General features: G+C 42.7%; 1 protein-coding gene across 6 annotated transcripts in view; it reads right to left on the bottom strand.

The window, feature by feature from the left end:
• The window catches only part of XYLT1 (xylosyltransferase 1), a 214,397-nt gene that overhangs the window by 74,058 nt on the left and 119,771 nt on the right, over positions 1–20,568 (bottom strand). For all 6 annotated transcript variants that reach the window (XM_040574733.1, XM_040574730.1, XM_040574734.1 and 3 more), the window contains one exon: positions 19,820–20,345. In XM_040574733.1, the coding sequence (XP_040430667.1) occupies positions 19,820–20,045 (226 nt within the window). In that variant the 5' untranslated portion in view covers positions 20,046–20,345. The remainder of the gene's footprint in view (positions 1–19,819; positions 20,346–20,568) is intronic.

Raw genomic sequence — 20,568 nt, 5'->3', positions numbered from 1 at the left:
ATGCATCTGGGGAAAAAAATAATACTAGGGACAACCGTAACTCTGAACCTACTTAGACAAAAATGCTGAGGACGTACAGGCTATCGATGACTGAGAATTTCGGTCTGTCCACCACATACTACAAACTATGGCACTTCTCTTCAGATGGGAGAGGTGGGGCTGGGCTCCCCTTCCTGGCTGCAATGCCTTCCAGAAGCTGCTGCTGATCAAGAGGGATTAGAACAGATGGTTTAAGAAGAAAATCATTGAGCATTAATCCTCTAAACATTTCATAGTCAACATATCTTTAATACAATCCCTCTAATCCAATTAGGGTGCCTTGAAAATCGTATCTTCAATTCCATGCTTCGTTGTGATCGGTTCTGCAAGCGACACCTCCATTTACAAGACGGCTGCTGAACGCCTCTGCAGCTTCCCTGTCCTCTCCAGCCTCACCGCAGCCGAGCCCAAATCCTGCCCTGAGCTGCTCCCATCTGTGCGGGCTGAGCCCAGCACCAAGTGCACCGTGATGATCGCTCACGGTGAGCATTCCCAGCAATGGCAAAAGTATGCCATACAGAAGACAGATTTTAGATATCAAAAAAAAAGACCTTTTAAATATATCAAAATCTCTTTCATTCATAAAGACATGCAATTAAATAAGCCCGAGAAAGAATTTTAAATTCCCGTTTCATGACTGAACAGCAGTTACTTAGACACATCACTGACAAGAGTAAGTGGACCTTCAGCAGGTAAAAGGGGATGCTGCCCTTTACCATCCATGCCTTTGAGCCAATGAGGAAAACAACCCCTACTACACTACTTTCACAAGCAAGCAACAAATTCCTACTTGTTCCATCTCAGCTGAGCTTGATTTTTAAAATGTCATGAAAATTTTTTGGATTGTTTTTCACAAGGATGTATATTTGCACTTATGTTTATGGGCAAAGAACAGAGACAAAAAGCACAATCTTGTTGCTAAAATAAAGGACTTCCACTCTATTACTCCATCATAGTATAAAAAGATCCCATTAGCATACCACTAGAGGAAAATAAAGGAAAATCAAATTGCTGGCAAAGGAATCATTCGACAACAGCAAACTAAACTGTTTTTTTCTGTATTTCACTAGACATTTCAGTTTTGCTGTAAAAGGGGGGGGGGGGTGCAGAAAAATGTCATTGTATTGACTACATAAGTTACTGGCTGCTGTTAAAAGCATCTGGGGAGAATTTGTACATGAAATACATTCCTGCAATAATACCATAATTTATAAACTGGAGCTACACATTTCCCACAGACTTTAACAAGGCTATGATGTCTTTGGACATCAAGGAGCTGCTTAAACAACCATTTGTAGAAGAGTCTGTCCTCTACCACAAAAAAAAAAAAAAAAAATAATTCCTGCACAACACTTAAAAATAAAAATGTTAGTGCTAACCTTTTTTATAGACAAAAAATAGTAATGGATATAATTCCCAAGATTATTTTAGTTCTGTAGCAGAGGCTGCCCTCCCCACCTCCCATTAGCAGCCAGAGGCATGGAACCAGGCACTGGGCACTGGCCGTGTACTGCAGGTGGGACTGATCCTGCCCTCCCACCACCTCTGCCCATGCACTGGCACAGGTTTAGCCAGAGCCTGGCTGCAGGGAGGCTCTGCTCGTGCACCGCTTGCTCACAGCGCTGAACGTGGGGAGTCTGGCAGGAGCGGACGCGATGTATTAGTGTTGATCTCTAGGAATAAGCGGTGCAGCATACTATGAAGCAAGGCACAAGTCCAAGCAGTTATGCATTTTAATTAGGTAAAGCGAGTGCTAAAAAATGCTTTGAAGCTCTAGATGTATTTCAGTAGCATTGACTTCCGATATAATTTTTCTTTTTCCTGCCACATACACACTTACACACAACCTATCTGACTGCCCCTTTTAGAAGGGGTGGCTTAAAAAAAAGCACTTACGTTCTGATGTAACTCCGTTCCTCCTCTGTTAAAAGGCTGGAACTCCAAACTAAACAATTCACTCAGAACTTGGCTTTCGTGGCAAAGCAGGACAGAAAAATCATCAACTGGCAGCAAAACTGCTACGCAAAACTAATTTGGGAGACGAGAAAGCGTGAAATACATGAAACATCTCACAGATTGTAAAATAACATATTTTAAGAAAAAGAGACTGAGGAAAATATGAAATACTGGTAGAGCCTAGCTACATAGAAAGACTCCCTGGCTGTCGGCTGGCTGCAGCCCCTGGACACCGAGCAACAGGAGGCACGGAGGGTGAGCAGAGTTGGTCCTCCCTGCAGTTAGACCTTCAGCTTCCTCAGGAAGAGGAGGATGAGGAGGAGGCGGAGGGAACAGAGACAGAGGAAGGCCTCCAACAGGTTTGTTGTAAGAACAGTTATAAATCTCGCTATCTGCCAGGGTGGGATCAGTAAGAATCCTAATGCTGGCACCTCTGACGTATGGAAAGGTAAAAAAACAAACAAACACAAACAAACAAACAACAACAACAACGGAGGAGGATGAATTAGAGCAAGGTCTCCCACTACTACTGCAGCTGCTGCTGTGGACACTTCTGCGCAGCTGTGGAATTCATCCTTCCACAGCTCAAAGGCTGAAAAAAACACCAAAGAAGTTCATTTGCTGAATTCATGAATGAATGAAGCAGGAGTCACCCATCTGAAATCAATGGCGACTCGTAAAATTAGTATCAAAGGAGAATTAGCACGTCTGAGCCAAATTCTGCTTGGTTTGTTCCTGTTTCAGCTCTGAACAATCCTTTATCCATATAAATGCAGATCCAACTCTTAGCTTCCTTAACAATCCCCCGTTTTAGCTAAAAGAACCAAACATAACTGAGATGCAATTTCCTTCAAGTATCACTTCTTGTCTAGTATCTTTACTCTGACACTAGAAGAATGATGAAAAACCTCTTCGGATTAGTTCCCAAGACGGCATTGCTTAAAGGCACACTGTTGATGCGTATACAGCCCTCTCCCTTTCTTTGGATGGAGCAAAAAGCCATCCTGTAGTCCCTATCAAAACAAAGTCATTTCTCAGGATTCTTCTCCTCGTGCCTCAGTGACACCTCCCTCCTTGTTCCCTACCAACCTTGGTCCTGCCACACGCAACTGAAGTGCTCGAGGATGGTAGATCTAATTAATGCCGTTAAAATTAACACCAAAGTGGCCTAAAGGTAATCCTTTAGAATATTTTAGAATGAAAAAAAAAAGGCATTCTGCTTACCACCCTGACTTTACTTTCACACTAAGTACCATCTTCTCCTTAATGCAAAACCACATTCAATTTCTGAAATTTCTGTAAACTAATTCAATGTACTTTGACACCAAACTGTTGACGTTCAATGGAACAACTTTCACAGCACTGAAGACATCATCTGAAATAGGATGTCCATTTGCCAGCAACCCTTATTAGAACGAAATCACTTCAAATCCAAAGGTCAACTGGTGTGGAAAGGGTTAATAGGCTAAATTGAGAAATATTTAAAAATAACAATTACAGTTGACACTATAATTACATTGCCCAAGAGTATAATCCCAAAGGAACATAGAGACCTTTTGCCAAAGGTGATTTGAGTGTTAATATGAAACCCAACGTGTGTTCACTTTAATTACATATGTGCCTGCTGAGAACATATGATAGAGTCCAAAAAGCTAATTCATTGTCAGCAGGACAGCAGAAGCTAATATTAAATCTTGCACACCAAGTAAATTTTCCAGGTTACCAATTACCACACAAAAACAGGACGCATTGCAAATGTGGTAATCAGCGTGAAAGTCAAATTGAAGAAAATATTGCTAAATAGAGTTCAAGTCGGATCCAGCAGTGGGTGTAGGAAACCTCCCAAGAGCTCATCCCTTCTCTTCAAGCCAAGCAGCACTCAACTGGTCCAAGCATCATCCCACTTCCACCAGGTTTGCACTGGCCTTAATCCTCACCAGCACCGTGATAAGGTGGCAAAACTGATGTCCATGAACCTCATTAGTTAAAGTATATACTTCAATTATTAATTCTCTTTAGCAATATATAACAGCAGTTCAAAGGGGATTTTCTATTTGGTTTTGGCCTTTTTATACTTCTTAGCCTTAAATTTTCTGCATCTCAAAGACATTGTGGAGTGTTTCTGTGTTCTCCTCTCTTGAGGTTTCTGGCAGTTGTACCTCTTAATCCACACCGGCACGCCAGCAACGCTTTATGTATTAAACCCATTTAGATCTACTTTTAATTAATAGATATATTCATGCATCATTCAGTATTTTATAAGGAAAGTGCCTGGAGTATGAACAGAAGAGCCCCAGTGCTCACCGATGAGCTAGCCCTTGGGAAATGAGACATAAATCCGATTCTGCAGGCAGCAGAGACACAGCCAATACTTCTAACTACATCTTTACCTGCCTTTTTGTTGCTTTCCTGATGCATTATTAATTAATAACTACTGAGCCTTCCCAACAGAGCATTTTAAATAACAGTTAAATTTCTTTATGGATGATTATGAGTCATAAAAGTATGTCTGGATGTTCAAAGCAATAAACAAACCCAGGTAGGGAGCCTGAACTGCTGAGGTAACTGTTCTTTGAAGCCTGAAGTTTTAGGGATGCTAAATGCCTACTGTGCAGCATTATGAAAATCCCTGTCTAGCTTAATCCAATTAATCTGGAGAAATGTAAGGTTTCTGAACGGCAAATGCCATCTGAAAGGAACACAACAGCATTTCAGAAAAGCTACCACCTTGGTGAGGTTCACTGGTCTACCCAAACGAAGCTACAGAGATTGAGGCCAGCTATCAGGTATCATTTTCAGTTCCCATCTAAGATAACGAACAGAAAATTGTCACATAACAATTATTTCCACTCAAGATTTATACAAGTGATGAAATATGTTTCCTCAACTTTGAAATGTACTCAGGGATGATGGATGGTTTTCCTGTTTTGCTTGAATATTGGACAAACTCAGACAGTTTTAAAGGTATTTTTAGGGAAGCTTTGTGCTATTGCAGCTGGTTAGTTTTAGATGTAAGTTGAAATAGATCCATAATGCTTGAAGATGAAAACTCACTTGGACATCCCATTTCTCCATATGATAAATTTTTCCACCTCCATGTCCAAGACCAAAAAGCCTTCTATTATTCAAAGAAAATCCCAGCATTAGCATTCAACAACATCTCCTTAGTTAAGAAAGGTAAGGAACTTGCACTTCCCATTCACTCTTCACAAGGTTCAGTTACCATCTGAGGAAGGATTTCATTTTTTTCCCTACTGACTGTGCTTACTATTTCTTTCTGGTATTTAAACTGGTGTACAGACTGCAAGGGACAGCTTCAGCTGTGCTTGCCTTTGATACAAATAACCCAGTCCTTCGCCATACAGCACTTAATAGGTGAGGAAAACAAAGCACATGATCTATACTGTTTTCTGGACAATGCAATACAAAATTACTTATCTGTATTTGGGCAAACTCTGGGTAAGGCCAAGTACATGAGAGGCCACGCAGCACCGAGCACAAGCGCCGGGGCTTCAGGGCCATTTCGTTGGCCACTGCATGGGAGCAGGCTTGTCCATGCAAGGGACAGATCCCAATGCAAATCCCGTGGTTTTGCTTCCAGCTCTTCCAAAGCCCCAGTTTCTACTCCACTGCCCCACCACGTGCTTTTATACCAAGTAGGAATCAGCCAAAAGCAGGCTTTGTTATCCAGAGAATGTGCTCCATCCACATGCCTTGGCAGCCAAAGGAAGCGAGATCCTTCTCTTCCCCTCCAGGAGCCAGCAGCCCTGCGGACCCGGGGAAGGACTGGCAGGTCCCCTGGGGGCAGCCAGCACTGCGAGGTGAGGTGAGCCGACCCGATGCTGCTCGCTCCTGACAAGAATTTGTACCCATCTTTCAAAGCAAGCAGCATTTGCCCTCAATTCCCCTGACAAACTACTACTCCACTTTTTCTTTCTAATATTTCTCTCTGTCTCCTAATCTTAATTCTTCCGGTTTATGGCTCAATCCTTCTACAGGGATTCATAGCAAATACAGAGAATAATATCTTTCCTACTTTCAGATATTAAGATGGATCATTATTCCTCCTGACAAGTTAGAAGATATTTATCAGTTTGAGTTATGAGGCCTTTCTGACTGTGAAGATTTAAACATCGATTTAATGCCAACTTAAAAGACTCCTAAAAGTGTCGGAGATTGCATTAGATAAATAATTTAACAATAAAAGGTATATCAAGGCAGACATTATTGCAACCTTCCACCAATCAATCACCATTTTCCATGTTTATCCAATTTTCATCTCAAGGCTCTGTACATCAAATTGCCTAGACATATATGACACAACTGAAATAACTTCATCATTGAATAAAATTGCATAGCCATTAAAATTCTCTAGTATCAAGATAGCTGACATTATGTTAAATATTGGCTTGAGTTCCGCAGGGTAATAAATTCTGACCTAAATCCAATCTTTCATGGATAGCTGATTCGAAATGAAAAATTACTGTTTTGTCATTTTACCTTAGGAAAATTTCTATGGAAACCAAATACAGCCTGGGGCAATCTTTGAAATTTATGATAATTAAAAACACAGCTTCCATTCTGGGCATCCTGAAACAAAGAGAATGGATTTGTTTTGGTGCCCAAGTATCAGACATGTTAATAGCTACCAAACTGAAGGAGAACACTACTCTTGTGCTTTCCCCAGGTCTCTAACCGAGAAGTAACCAACTGATACACCGCACAACGTGCACATCTTACAACCAGCAGCCTCACTTGCTGCAACAGGACGAAGGTGCCGGCCTACGAAAATGAAAATAGAGGGGAAATAGTGCAGAGAACTTCTGCTCCCATATCACAGTTGTGCACTGCTGTAGTGCAAAGCTGCAGAACTGCTGCCAGCGCTGTTAATAAACCCTTGGAAGGTACAGAAAGCCAGGCCGGACAAACAGCTAGACTGCTCTCCTGCCTGCTGTTCCCCAGCAAAATATTTGGACACAACTGTGGATTTCAGAGCTTACAGAGCTGACTTCAGAGAACCTCTGTTACCGTTCTCTTCTTAAAGATACTTTTGTGCAGCCTAATATTGAAAACTCTTTTAGAGGGCTCAGAAAAACTTACTATTTTATAAATAATTTTTTCCAGGTCTTTTGATGAACAGATTTTAAAATCCTCTTAAATACAAAACTAACACCACTACCACTGAACACCATTTTTCATCTACGTTACTTTGCAATGGAGTTAAGTAACTTTTATCCCTGGCATAACTTGCCTGAAGTGTCCCAATAAGCCTGGGATGTATCGACAAGCAAAACCCACGTCTTCACAGTGCTAGCCTAGTGCCTATATGACTGGGTTATGACATGGCCTAACAGAACATGCTCTCTGCTGTCACTTTTCACTTGGGAGCTCCTTAATGACTTCTGCGAATAACCACATCCTCAGGTGATAATCTCATAAACAGACTTTGAAAAATAGGTTCTTTCATCATAGGGACAAGAAGAGAATCTTTCTTTCCCCCTAAATAAGATTTCTGCTTGGCTGGGTTCCAGTATAACTCTCTGAGGCTTTTCAAGTTTACAGTGGGGCGCTCTAATTTCTCCTATTTTTTCTCCAATTTTTGTAGTCTGCAGCAACTGAAAGCAAACATCAAGAGAAATACAAGATGATTCTGTCTTGAGTTTGGCAAATTATGCCTACAATGGCTATAAATGATTGAGAAAAATGAAAATGTGTCAACTTCTGTGTGAACATCAGCCTGGTCACAGTAAAGGACAGAGCCAAATCTAACAGGATTTCTCATCAAGGGGATCCAGAGGAGGATCAGGTCAAACAGATTTCCTTTTTGTCAGCAAGGTGAAGAATGCCAGAGGTGTCTGAAGCCTCCTTGCAGTATTCCTCTGGAGCCTGACAAAAATGATTTTCCCACTTGCTTTTCAGGGATCTGCTGTTAGGACGTCTGCAGAACCAGAACTGCCATAAAACTGTTATTATGCCCACAGTACTAGCTGGGCATGCTTTGCTTTGGACCACGCACTTCCAAGGACTGGAAAGGGAAGAATCTCCAGCCCTGAATACTTCTTTTCTTTCTGATCTTTCCTTGTTCCTGTAGGACCAAAACTGTCTTCTTTTTCCCTGGTGACATTAAAAATGACCGAGATAAAGGTACACAGAGACACTTTAAGGTGCACTGAGAAAGGTTACCAAGATAATTCCTGCAATGCTTGAACCAGTGCCTTCTGAAATCACCAAAGGTTGTCTCATCAGCTTTAATTTGAGCAGATACCTAAAGACAGCAGCTGGGAATTTTCCCAGAAATGTAAAAGATTGGGTACTACTTGTTTAGACACTTGAAGCAGAGAATAAGATAGCTTTAAAAATAAAAATAGCCTATGATGGAGTAACTTGTAGAATTGTAACTTGTAGCCAAGACTGGTTGCTCAACATGTAATTGGGGGTGTGTGTGCATGGGGAACTTTGACACTGAGTAGTGAGGTACTGCCCTTCATTAGATACAGCGCCCTTTGTTCTGGCATTAGCTAATGAACAACGAACCAGCAAAAACAGACAGCTCCTGAAGAGAAGTCTCTTCTGTTCTGTGTCATTTTACTGCCACCTGAAACACAGGTACATAAAGCTATCAGCAATCAAAACAGCAGTAGTCAACCCATATGTTCCAGACCGCTGTGTAAGGAGTGGAGACTTAACAAGGAGACTTTGGAAAACCCGCCCACAATTCATGAAACAAAGTTCAAAAATGTCTTTTTTTTTTTTTTTTTAATGTTACAGGGGGAAAACAAATATTGGAGCAGGTTTTAGTAACTCAAGAAAGACCTTGTTTAAATGAGGTCATCAAAGCTAGTGCAATGTACATCAGCTAAACCTCCTTCTAATATTTCGTGGGAATCTTGGGTTTGTCTTCACCTCCTGGCAGGAAATGGTAGAATTATGCAAAAATATACATCAGCACCACGAAGCCCGCCTCTGCTGTGGCCTGGCAAACCCAGTGCATGTTACACAGAAGTCTCATTCCCAATTAATCTCAGCAGCTGCCTCAGCTCTCATTAGCTATTTGCTTACGCTGGCAAAGTGGGCAACTTAGCCGGGCTTGGTTCCCCTGACCAGCTCTCCCTTTGTAAGGGAGTATTACTTACCATGCTCTTGAACAAGAGAGCAAAGAACAAGACCCCTTCTCAGAATAACTTTGGGCCAGATCTTCAAAGATGTTCAGAGACTTACAGAAACATAATGACTGAAATTCTTTCAGAGCAGCTATACCTAGATCCCATGCAAAAGAGAAAGTACAAATGGGTAAAACACATATTGCAGCAAATTCCTCTTTTAAAATTCCCTTTTCCTGCCTGCTATTCAGTGAATTACCCAGAGTGAATCACAGCCCACAAAGAGGTGGAGAACATGGTTCTGTTTAGTCATGCTACCGTCAAGCTCAACAATATTATGCAGCACAGCAATACACAACATACACAGTAGCTTTCAGTCTAAAAGTGGGTGAGAATACTCCACTGCATGGTAATATCCACTGGCTGGAAACCTCAATTTCCAATTAAAAGCACAGATGAGTAAGCAGCTAGTGCTTCAGCTGTGATTTACAGCTAGTCACAAAGAAAGGTGCTTTCTCACTGGCAAAGGGTTTCTCTAACAAGTCCTAATGAGTTTTACAAATGAATCAAGACTTCAACAAAACAATTCATCCTTAGTTTGGGCAAGAAGGTCGCCACAAAACAGAAGCAATCACCTTGCAACAAAGACAATGATACAAGCAATTATACTCTAGTTAGATTGAGGGCTGCCTTGTAGTGAGGTTTCTGACGAGATTTGTAGAAAAAGAGCATTTTAACAGCTTTGTTTTGTGGTGTTCTCTGACAAGAGTGTTGCAGACGACCATGCCTGAAGGACACCTGGCCATCAAAGTAAGCAAATGCCCTGAGGAATTAGCAAGAAAGTGGAAAATGAGCTCTACAGATGAGCTTCTCCTTAGAGCTGATGCTCATAAAGATGACCTGGTATCTTTTTATCCTAAAAATTTCCTGTTCAAGCTTACAAAGCCGGCCCCAAAACCACCAGCATCACAGGGGTCAGAGGGAGTCTTGCAAGAATCTTCATTTGCCATGGGAGTGGTTCCTTCGGGAACAAAGTGAGATTGAGATACTGGTGTCTAAATACAAGCTTTTGATTCATGAGGACAAAGGCTTTTTTTCCCTGAACTCCTGACCTAACTCAAATGCAGCATCCATAATGCCTTTAATAAAAATGTGCAAGCTGAACTATTTGCTGAATTCCACTGGCTGTGAAGAACAAGACAGTCCCTCCAAAACACGGCCAAAAAGAGACCCAATACACAGGCAATAGAGGCACCAACCTCCCTGGAGGTTGGTGAGAAAACTGGATAAGAAAAATGATGGCATTTTGCCATTTTGTGAGCAGGGCCAGGACTTTAAAACCAAGATCTTGCCAGGAACAATTTGTTAGTAAAACTGTAAATAGAATACTTCAGAGTTTCATGTGCGTTAAAGAAGATACTAGGAGGCACGAAGAAAAAAAACAGGAAAGCTGAGCCCTGGTCTGAACCCAATTTCGTGTGCTGACCGACCAGCGTAATACGCACCATCCACTGAGAACCTACACGTGCCCACTTCTCCTCTGTCTAGACAAAAGATGTCTTTAAGAGGCAGGAGGCCCTTTCTTTAAGCCTTTTAACTCCCATACAGGTTGCAGCAGCAGAGGGGAAGGTGGTGTGGCTGGCCACTGTGGCCCTGGAGGGTGGCCAGCCCTCCTGGCAGCGCTGCCTGCAGCAGGCTTTGTGTTATCACCCGAGCGGCACTATGGAAAAGGGTCTGTTTCAAAGCGAACAAGCCATTCAGTCCTGCAGAACAAATCCTATGAATTTCCCAATCTTAAAGCACATACAATCTCTATTCAAATTATTTTCCGAAAACCACAGAGCCTGAGTTAATAAATAATGATTTTCCTGGAGTATAATTCTGCTTAAAGCTCCCACCGTTCTCACGGTGACATCCGCTGACAGAAGACTGACAGGTAACCATCCACCACAAAATCTGGCTGTTGTGATCTGGCTTCAGTGAGCTCTAGGAGAAGGGACCGAAAAATTCCTTGACCTCCCTGGAGGTTGGTGAGAAAACTGGATAAGAAAAATGATGGCATTTTGCCATTTTGTGAGCAGGGCCAGGACTTTAAAACCAAGATCTTGCCAGGAACAATTTGTTAGTAAAACTGTAAATAGAATACTTCAGAGTTTCATGTGCGTTAAAGAAGATACTAGGAGGCAGGAAGACTCTGTTCTTCCTTACAAAGGTGCCAATCAGGAATGACTTCTTCGACACAACTACATGTTAAATCAGTGACATAGCATGGATATTGAAAAAGAGAGAGTGGGGGAATCAGGGCTATTCACTTCTAACAAGCTCTCAAACTACCAAAACAAGCATTTATTTGGGAGACTAAATATACATTGAGCAATTTCAAAATCTTATCTGAGGTTGCTCTGCTACAAATCCTTGTCATTCATTTTTCTATACAAGTCATGATTACCCAGGGAAAAAAAGACTGATGTTTTAAAACTACCTTCTGTGTAAGAAATACTTGCAACAGAAACAACTAAACTATGGTTTTGAGTCTTAAAATGGCATTAACATCCCATAAGATTGGCTTCATGCCTAGACTGCAGGCATTTTAATTCAAAGTAGATCCCTTCCACAACTCTTTTTCATTTCCAAGGAAAGACACTGCAAAACAGCCACTAGTCTCATAAGGCCCAGCAACTCCCCAAATACGTCAAATACATGTACCCTTTAGAAAGTGTGCCTAAAACAGGGTAGATCCTCTTTAACTACGTACCTAATCCTGCAACAAACTCCGTAAATAGTTAAGGCATCTATTTCAAGAAGCCACAAAGCAGAAAAATTCTTTGCCCCAGCTCAGGAGGAGAAAATTAAATGTCAAGGTTTTTCCCCCCAATTATTTTAAAAGTAGTGCAGTTAATACCACTGACTTCAAACCAAGCTGTGGCTGCCTCGAGCCACAGCTAGCGTGGGATTTCTGGGACACAGCACTTCCCTCCCCTCAAAATAATAGCTCATCAGTTGTGGATTCCTGTGAAAACCCAGTATTGCTTTCCCATGCTTAGAGATGTGTGATGGTTAGAAAGGCGGAGCTGAATTTGTAGCGATCTCCTTCTGTCCATGGTGACACTTCAGACTTAACACAAGAAGCAAATCTGAAAGTCACTGTTGCCTCTTTACATTTAGTGCAGAGCAGTGATACTCCAGCACAGTTTTGTTATGGTTGTGAAGTCGGATTAGGGATTGCTCATACAACCTTAATTCAAGCTTGATTCAGTACTGCTGTGCTTTACACTGCACACAGCTCCCTGCTTAGCTCTGAATAAAAACAAGAGAATTTAGATGCAGTGTTACCTCTTAAGCATCTGTCCACTAAAATCACTGCAATGAGCCCACTTCAGAGGCCCAGCACTTATTTCTCGCTAAAATAAACACGACTGCTAGTATGGCTGAAGTTTTCTTACACAAACAGTATTTTTATATTATTTCTATTTTTTTTCTTCTTTTAAACCCTGCTGCTCACACCCTCGCACCAACAACTTTCTCTGGCTGCAGTTGTACTCAACTCTCCCCGCACCACTCCATCCCCATGTGCTGCAGGATCACAGGGGAGCATTAGCCATCGCTCAAGTACTTTCTTTTCATCCCTGTACGAACGCAGTAATCTTTATCAAAATACTCACTAAGCTCCTGCTGCCCTCGTGCTCATTTCCCAGGAGGCGCGGAGCTAGGACACACTTAGTCAGTATCCGCTCCCACACTTGCCCACACTCCCCCTTTAATGCTCCATAAAATGATAGCATTTTCCAAAACAGTGGTTTGGTGAGAACTAGGGCTGCTGGCCATAAATTTTTCAGCCTTTCTGTCCTCCATTCCTTGTGCTGTGCATTGTTCTCAGCACTTCCTTAAGATGCCATTTGTCAAGATGTTTGTCCTCAGGTTTGCTGCCCTGGCGTTGCCAGAGACAAACTCTGCAGCTGGCAGGTCCACTGGTGCCAGGACAGCAGGAGCACTGTGTGGAAAGCCACAGGAACCTCATTCTGGTTTTATTCTCCGACTTGTAAACTTGCTGATGGTCCTCACAGTAGCTGTCTGTATTTAAACAAAAGGATTAACTGCACAGACACCCACCGCAGTTACCCGTGTTTTCTCCTCACTGAATTTGTTCTCCTGAAGCAAAAGCTGGAGCTACACAAGACAGTGTTCAGGATGGCCTTATTTTTGCAAGAAGAATCCCTTAGCAATGCAATATGCCAAGCACACCCATCCCATAGAAACACCATTCCCCTGTCCTCCAACAGGATGCAGGAAGGTGGCAAAACAACATCACCCTGTTCTGGGATGCTGCAAGAACATCTCTAGCAATTTCATCTCCCTTATAAAACGTGCGCAGACCTTTCTTCTGCAAAGAAAGCTGTCCAGTTTCTGACTCACTGGCCAGATCCAGTTTCTGAAGCTGAATCATTCTCTTGGCCCTCTCCCCCAGGAACAGCTCATATGAGAGCAGGGGGAAGCGTTTTGGCAGCTCTTGCATCAAGGCTGCGTCATCATTCCCTTCAAACCACCAAAGCACCCCAGTCCTACAACAAAAACACAGCCCTACGTTGTGATGCCTGCCTGCAAATCCAGTCCAGTGGCGGCAGCTGATGTGCACTTTGGGTCCTAGCATTTACATGCCTTTTGGCCATTACAGGATATACTCCAGCCCCCTTCCATATGATGAGGTAGAGTCCATCCTCAGGCAAAATAATCAAGTATCTTTCCTTTACTCGGTCACATTCCAATTTTCTGTCAAAACTTGCACACATGGCCATAAAAAAGTTAATCTGAGAATCCCTAGCACTGCACATTACTGCAGAGATCTTTTTTTCTCTTTCAGTGTCACTGCTTCACCGATTTTAGTATGGTTGGGGGAATGGGCGAAAGTTGCGACAGGGGAGTTTTAGGTTGGATGTTAGGAAGTACTTCTTTACCGAAAGGGTTATTAAGCATTGGAACGGGCTGCCCAGGGAGGTGGTGGAGTCACCATCCCTGGAGGTCTTTAAAAGACGTTTAGATGTAGAGCTTAGCGATATGGTTTAGTGGAGTGCTTAGTGTTAGGTCGGAGGTTGGACTCGATGATCTTGAGGTCTCTTCCAACCTAGAAATCTGTGTCTGTGTCTGTTTCACACGTCTAAGGGGAGAAGGGAGGCACACCACATTTCATAAAGCCACTTTGCCTAAAATACAAGTACTGAATCTTGAAACTGCCTTTCATAATGAAAGAAGTGCTGGAAACATGGTTTCCAGAAGAGAACACAATCTTTGTGCACACTGTAATTACATCTTGGCATTCTGCAGAGTAACGGCGTATGGCTTAAATGCTATTAATTGTGAGCAGTTTTGTTCCACAGGATGTTGTTCGCTGATAACTACTCAATTAGGGTTATTTTGCAATTAGTCTGCTCACAGTAAATTTATTGCAACCGGAGTCATCTGTGGTGCAGCAAATTAAAATGCTGTCTGGGCTGCATGTGCAGTGGCTCTTACATGCTTCTTAAATCGTGTATTGCTCATCACAGTAACTCTGTCACACTAACGGGTTAGAGGTACAGGAAAGCAGCAGCAGCCAGTGTCATTGGGAATCCTGAAACCAGGAGAGAAATACAAACGTGGGGTCCAATAGTCTTTAGATCAAACCCAGTGAGTCCAAAAATACATGCCAGAGTTGTGAAAGCTAAACAGAGGCACACATTTCCATGTTTCTGTGGGCTTACCCATGCATATGGAGCAGGGGAAAATTTGCTTAGATACAGCTCCCGTTCTTTTAAAATTATACTGAGGATTCTCCCATTTCTGGGCCTTGAAGAACTGCTCTGCTCCACCCTGTATTTGGCACCTGAAAGGCTTATTCTCTCTCTTCCTGCAAATCAACCTCCTTCTGCTGAGTGCTTTGAAGTATTCAGCTACAAACATTACAGCCACGCACACTGCTATTACCTGTGCATATTACGCAGTAAACAGAGCTCCAGAGGCCTTTTCTCGCAGTTTGAAAACCAAAAGAAGGCTGTTTTCTCTAAAATGAAATGGAAAATTTTCTCCCCGGCAGCCTGTGAGAAACTGAAGTCTCTTGCCTCCATGTGACAGAACAGCATTATCAGGAAGAAAGCCGGGAGAAAGCAGTCTGATCTGCAAAGAGCTTTCAGTGCTCATGAATGATGTGGAATCAGGGTATCTCGATTATTTTTCTACTTTACTTATGAGTTGGGCTTACACCATAGGGATAAAGGTAGCAGAAAACCTGTTTGATTTATAAACTAAGAGAAGAGAACAGAAGAGCCAAGGGGAAATAAATTGTGCTCCCTTGAGGCTCTCTGCTTCCTCAGGACTCTTCTTTTGCCAAAACTACATTTTTGAAAACACCCCTCAAAAAAACAAAAAAAGTTATGTATTTTTGGTCTATATAGGGCCAAAGATCTGGGTAAAGCATTAAGCCAGATGGGTAATAAATGATAAGGATGAGGCCAGAGCCTCCCCTGGGGATACAGCAGCCCGGAGAAGCTGGCTCAGAGGAGGACTGAGGCAGATACCGGTTGGCACCATGCCCGATGACTCGCAGACCCGGTGCCAAGGACTAATGAGGAGTTGTGCTGGGTATCCAAAAAACTTGCAGGTCAAGGATTCAGAGCTGCCATGATCCATGTGGGAGTGAAAAACAAAGAATTCAGGAACTGAATCCAGCCAGCAGGCCCAAAGTTGGGCTTTTTTTCACTGCAGAAGAAAGAGCTGCAAGTAGAAAGATCTGCCTGTGGACAACATGTTGCTGATTTTCATATCACATCTGAGAAGAAGTGACCTCCCCAGAAGGATGTCTCTCTGTACCCTGTCCATGATCCGCACAGTACTGGATTTGTCCTCTCCTCATCTAACCTTGCGCTGGACCTACTTTTCCCCCTTACCTTCACTGACTGCATTTCCCCTCAAAACACACTTCTAAAAACTCCAAACACCAAGACTGACTTGCAAGCTGCCTGTAGCCCTGGTCTGAGCTTCGGATAAGGCAGCACCTAAAGCCTCTGACACCGACTCCCTGGTCTGTAGCATTTGTGCCCTGTTCTCAGGACCAGCTTGTTGGCAAACATTTGCTGAGGTGCTCAGCAAGTCAGGCACTGGTGAAGTTCCCATGTCCTGTTGTGCTGCAGAACACCGCCGACTCCTGCAACGTCCTCAGAGGGACTGCAGCCCATCCGCTCCTGTCCTCATGGAAACAACAAACACTGCATTTCAGACAGACAGCCAACGTGATACCGCTGGCTTTCTTTTACCTTTCTTTTATACGCTGAGGATGGTTACATTCAACTTTTGTTGCCTCTTGCCTTTGGAAATAAAATACTTAAGGAAAAGATCTTGTAAGATCCTGCTCCCATTGATAACCACTCAAGTGAATGTATCGCTGAACATTTATGACAACCCAGCCGGATGGAGTCATGGCTGTGATTGATAGCTACACTTAGCGACTTCGTGGTTTTGATCAGCTAAGACAGGATCCAAGGGGATTAAATGCTGGATGACATCTCAATGGAAACTGTAGCAGTGAGAACACATTTATACATTGGGATAACGGATGAATGTGCTTCTCCAATACATAAATATTTTAACTTTACTGCTCTGCTGAAAACGGACAGGAAACCTTTTTTCAAACCAAAAGGAATAGCACTTGCATGCTAAGTACAAAGACTCAGAGTGCCTGGATGTCTGACTTGCTGACAAAAAACATAGAGCTTTCTTGATGCATAAATTAGCAAGACCTCTATATACAACTCCCCCTACAATCCTGACAACGTGGTGTCTTATATTCCCAGAACTTGATGGCCAGTGCTCCACAAACATCTCTTAATGAAGTTCAGCTCCTCTGCGGCATACCTGGAATTGATGAAGACACTTTTGACGAGGGACGGAGCCAGTCTGTGGGTGCACAATAGCAGCATTTACATTCTGCAGTGGGGAGGAAAGACCTGAGACCACGACGCACTTAAGCTCAGGCTGTGGATCTTTAACAGGGCTGCAAAATTTAATGGACCTACCAAGTCGTATCATAAAATGGGGCAAGACTGATGGCTGAACTGGGACCTATCCTGCGAAGTGCTCTAATGCCTACTGGTAGGCACTGGGCACCTTCTATTTTGGGGTTCCTACATGTCTGCCTTAATAGCCCTGCATTCAGACAAGTGTCTGGATCTCCTCCATAGTTCTGATGTCTCAGTCTGCTTGTGCATTGCCACCTCCTGCATATCAGCTCGTGTCCCATGCAATATGCTGCTGCTTTATCTCTTCCCCACAGCAAAGCTCCCAAGCTTGCTCCAGAGCAACCCTATATGCAACACAGGATGTACAGAATTTTCTGCCAAGGAAAGCTGGCTGTTGAAGCAGTAAACTTCAGCTGTCAGCATGGGCAGCAAGAAATAACCTTGAGGCAAAGAAAAGTCAACGTTTTCCACAAGGATCCATCTGGCTAAGTAAAGACATTCCCAAAGTATTCTTTCTAAACTAGTACCACTGCCTAAAATAAAAACTGAAATGAAACTCTGGCACTGCTAACCTGAAAAACTGTAGCCACAGTCTTTTTACACTTAATATTTTAATGTGGTATATCCCCATAACTTGTAAGCTATTAATAAATTCATATGTATTTTAAAAGAAAACCATATTGCACAACAACCCCATCTCTCTAATCATGTATGTATCTCCCAGTTTTCCAGGACCTTTTATTATGTTTTATTACAAAGGAAGCATATATACCAATATACAATGCACATATGTGTTGAAATGCTTCATGCGTAAAAGGTGACCTCCCCATTCTCGGTTTCTCGGTTCCAAGACCATGTTATTACCCTGATGGCAGGACATATGAAATAAATTCTGTACTTAAAAAAGAAACAATGAGTATTTCCTGAGAAGCTTTTTTTTTTTTTAAGAATGGTAGTTGTTTAAACCTGCTGCAAAGTCACCCTGAGAAAGATTACCAGGTAGGTGATGGAATCATAGGTGTGTGCAAAAAAAACCTGCATACAGCTGCAACACGTGCCCACATTAATGACAATACAACTTCCAGCTCACTCCAGGATATCACTTGCATGTGTATGTGTGACACATTTACCCTATATAAGGCATATAGCATTGGTGACATTTTATCCTTGATCCCACAAAGTGTAGGACAGTGTCTGCAAGGTGCTGAGCCCCATCAGGTTTCTCACAGACCAGAGCTGAACCTGCTGTCATTAGACAAGAGGGAAGGACACCAAGGACAGGCTTGTCACAGTGGATTTCACCAGCAGTACCCAGATGGGACCTTAGGGGCACCTGGGGGTAACTCACTGATGCTCAGATTCTCACTAATGTCTGATTGTTTATTTTCCCTTTGACTTATTCTGCCTTCCCTCTCTCTCCCTGCTTCCCACTGATCACCAAGTCTTCTACCTGCTCCATTAATTCTTTCTCTCAAATTGGCCCACAGCGTAAAGATTTTGAATACCACCACGATAAGAAAGGAACAAAAACACCAAAAGAGACATGGAAAAAAAAAACCACAACACAACACAAAAACCTCACAACAAAATAGTCACAGGGGGTGGGAAATGGGGTGCTGACACTGGTCACCATGGTAATACGCAGCATCTAAATTAAAAGCTTAAGCTTCTTGCTAGAGAAATGCTCATTTGGAAACACGCTCCGGGACACCTCCTTTTTTCCCAATGTACTTAAGAGGGAGTTTAGCCTCCTAATTTAGGCAAGAGCACCATCATCCCCCTGCTCCCCACCATGTTGAATCTACCCAATAGCACTCACTGCTGTGAGATGGTGCAATAAACAGGTAAGCCACAAGGGTTAGAGGATGCAAGGAAATATTCCTAACGAAAGAAACTAAACACCCTCTAAAAAAAGCACTTTACTAAATGGGAAGCTGACAGCTAGATAAACAACAGCACATGAAGCATTCTTCCTGAAAAGTAGGAACAGGTCATCTCACACATACAAATCAAAAGCAGGCAGAGAGATACCTGGTGTATCTGCCTGCACAGAGTAACCATAAGCAGCAAATCAAAGCCTGACTCTGGCAACACGTGGCACCTGACTTTCTACAGCAATTTGTGAAATTACTTTTGCTGATCAAGGAATATTAAAAACAGAAGTAAGCCACAAAGCTGGATTTTTTTCGTACTAAAAAATAAAAAAGGTTATTATACTTCTTACAATTATCTGTTACCAAAATGCTTAGTGGCTCTGGTTATTAGCTGGACTCCACTGTAGAAACATTAAAAATGGCCATATAGCCCCAACACCAGTATTCCCATTTACTGGCTAGCAGAAGACACTGGAATTCACCATGGTTCTCTGATCCCCACAAAGCAGGCAACTCTTGTGCAGTTTAACAAGACATGCACCTCGACTATGCTTCTCTCCATTCATAGATTAAGAACAAAAAGAAGCAGAAGCAGCAGCTGAACACCCAGATCACGTACTGCAATAAAAACATGGTGTAAGAAAAGTGAAAAGAAATTCAATAAGAATCTACCAAGGATCTTGTAATACGCATGTAACTCCCTGCTTAAAACATCCACAGACTCTCCCTCGCTTCACAGGCTAGGAAAGTACATTAGACATTTCTGCAATAAAGTCAGTTTTTGTTATCAGGAAGCCATTTCAATTATATACAATCCTTCCCCTGAGATACTGCTTTATTTCTCCTTCACCTCCCACCAACTTACCCTCCAGCGCACAGAAACGTGTCACCTTCTCCGGCATCAGCTTCCCGTGCTTGTGCTGGCAGTATACCTCTGCGATCTCCTGTCGGCACTGCTTCGACTTAGCCCGGGACATGGCTGAGATTGCCTCTTTGCCCGTTACCTCGCACTTTGGCGGCTGGTCGTATCGCACTTCAGGGGAGCTGTTTCCGCTTTTTGTGAGATGATGCTGCCTGGGAGGCCTCTGCATGTCCTTCAGGTTGCTGTTGCTGCTGTTATTTTTCCCAGGCTGATCGCCCAATTGCACCACCTCATTGGAGCTCTTTTCCAGCAGTGAGTTCTCCTTCACTTTCTCCTCTTCCAGTTTCTTTCTCAGATGCTCCTTTTGCTTGCTTAGGGGTTTTTTCACCAGCTCTGACTGGTGTTTTTGTCTCTGAGTCCTGGGAGCAAAGTTACTGTTATCAATGTTTTCAAAGTCCTTGGGGACTGAATTTTCATTATTGCTGTCCGTTCGTGTTTTCTCTTTCGGTCGGTGGGAAAAATAGCCATCCTATAAATGGGGAAAAAAATTACACTCTCTTACTAAAACAGTCACATCAGAAGCATAGCCAGCATTTCATGCATGAAAACTTAAAATCAGTTACTATCCAACATACTGAAAATGACCAACATCATGTTAGGGTTCATAAAGGAAAATGGAGGCTGAGAAAGTCACCTGAGCTGCCAAAGGCAGTGCAAACAACCACACCATCACACCCCCTTCGCCACCGAGC

The sequence above is a fragment of the Cygnus olor genome, chromosome 15 (assembly GCF_009769625.2).
Source record: "Cygnus olor isolate bCygOlo1 chromosome 15, bCygOlo1.pri.v2, whole genome shotgun sequence".
NCBI classification, from domain to species: Eukaryota; Metazoa; Chordata; class Aves; order Anseriformes; family Anatidae; genus Cygnus; species Cygnus olor.
Note: the sequence above shows the minus strand (reverse complement) of the source record. Positions and strands in the feature narration are given on the sequence as shown.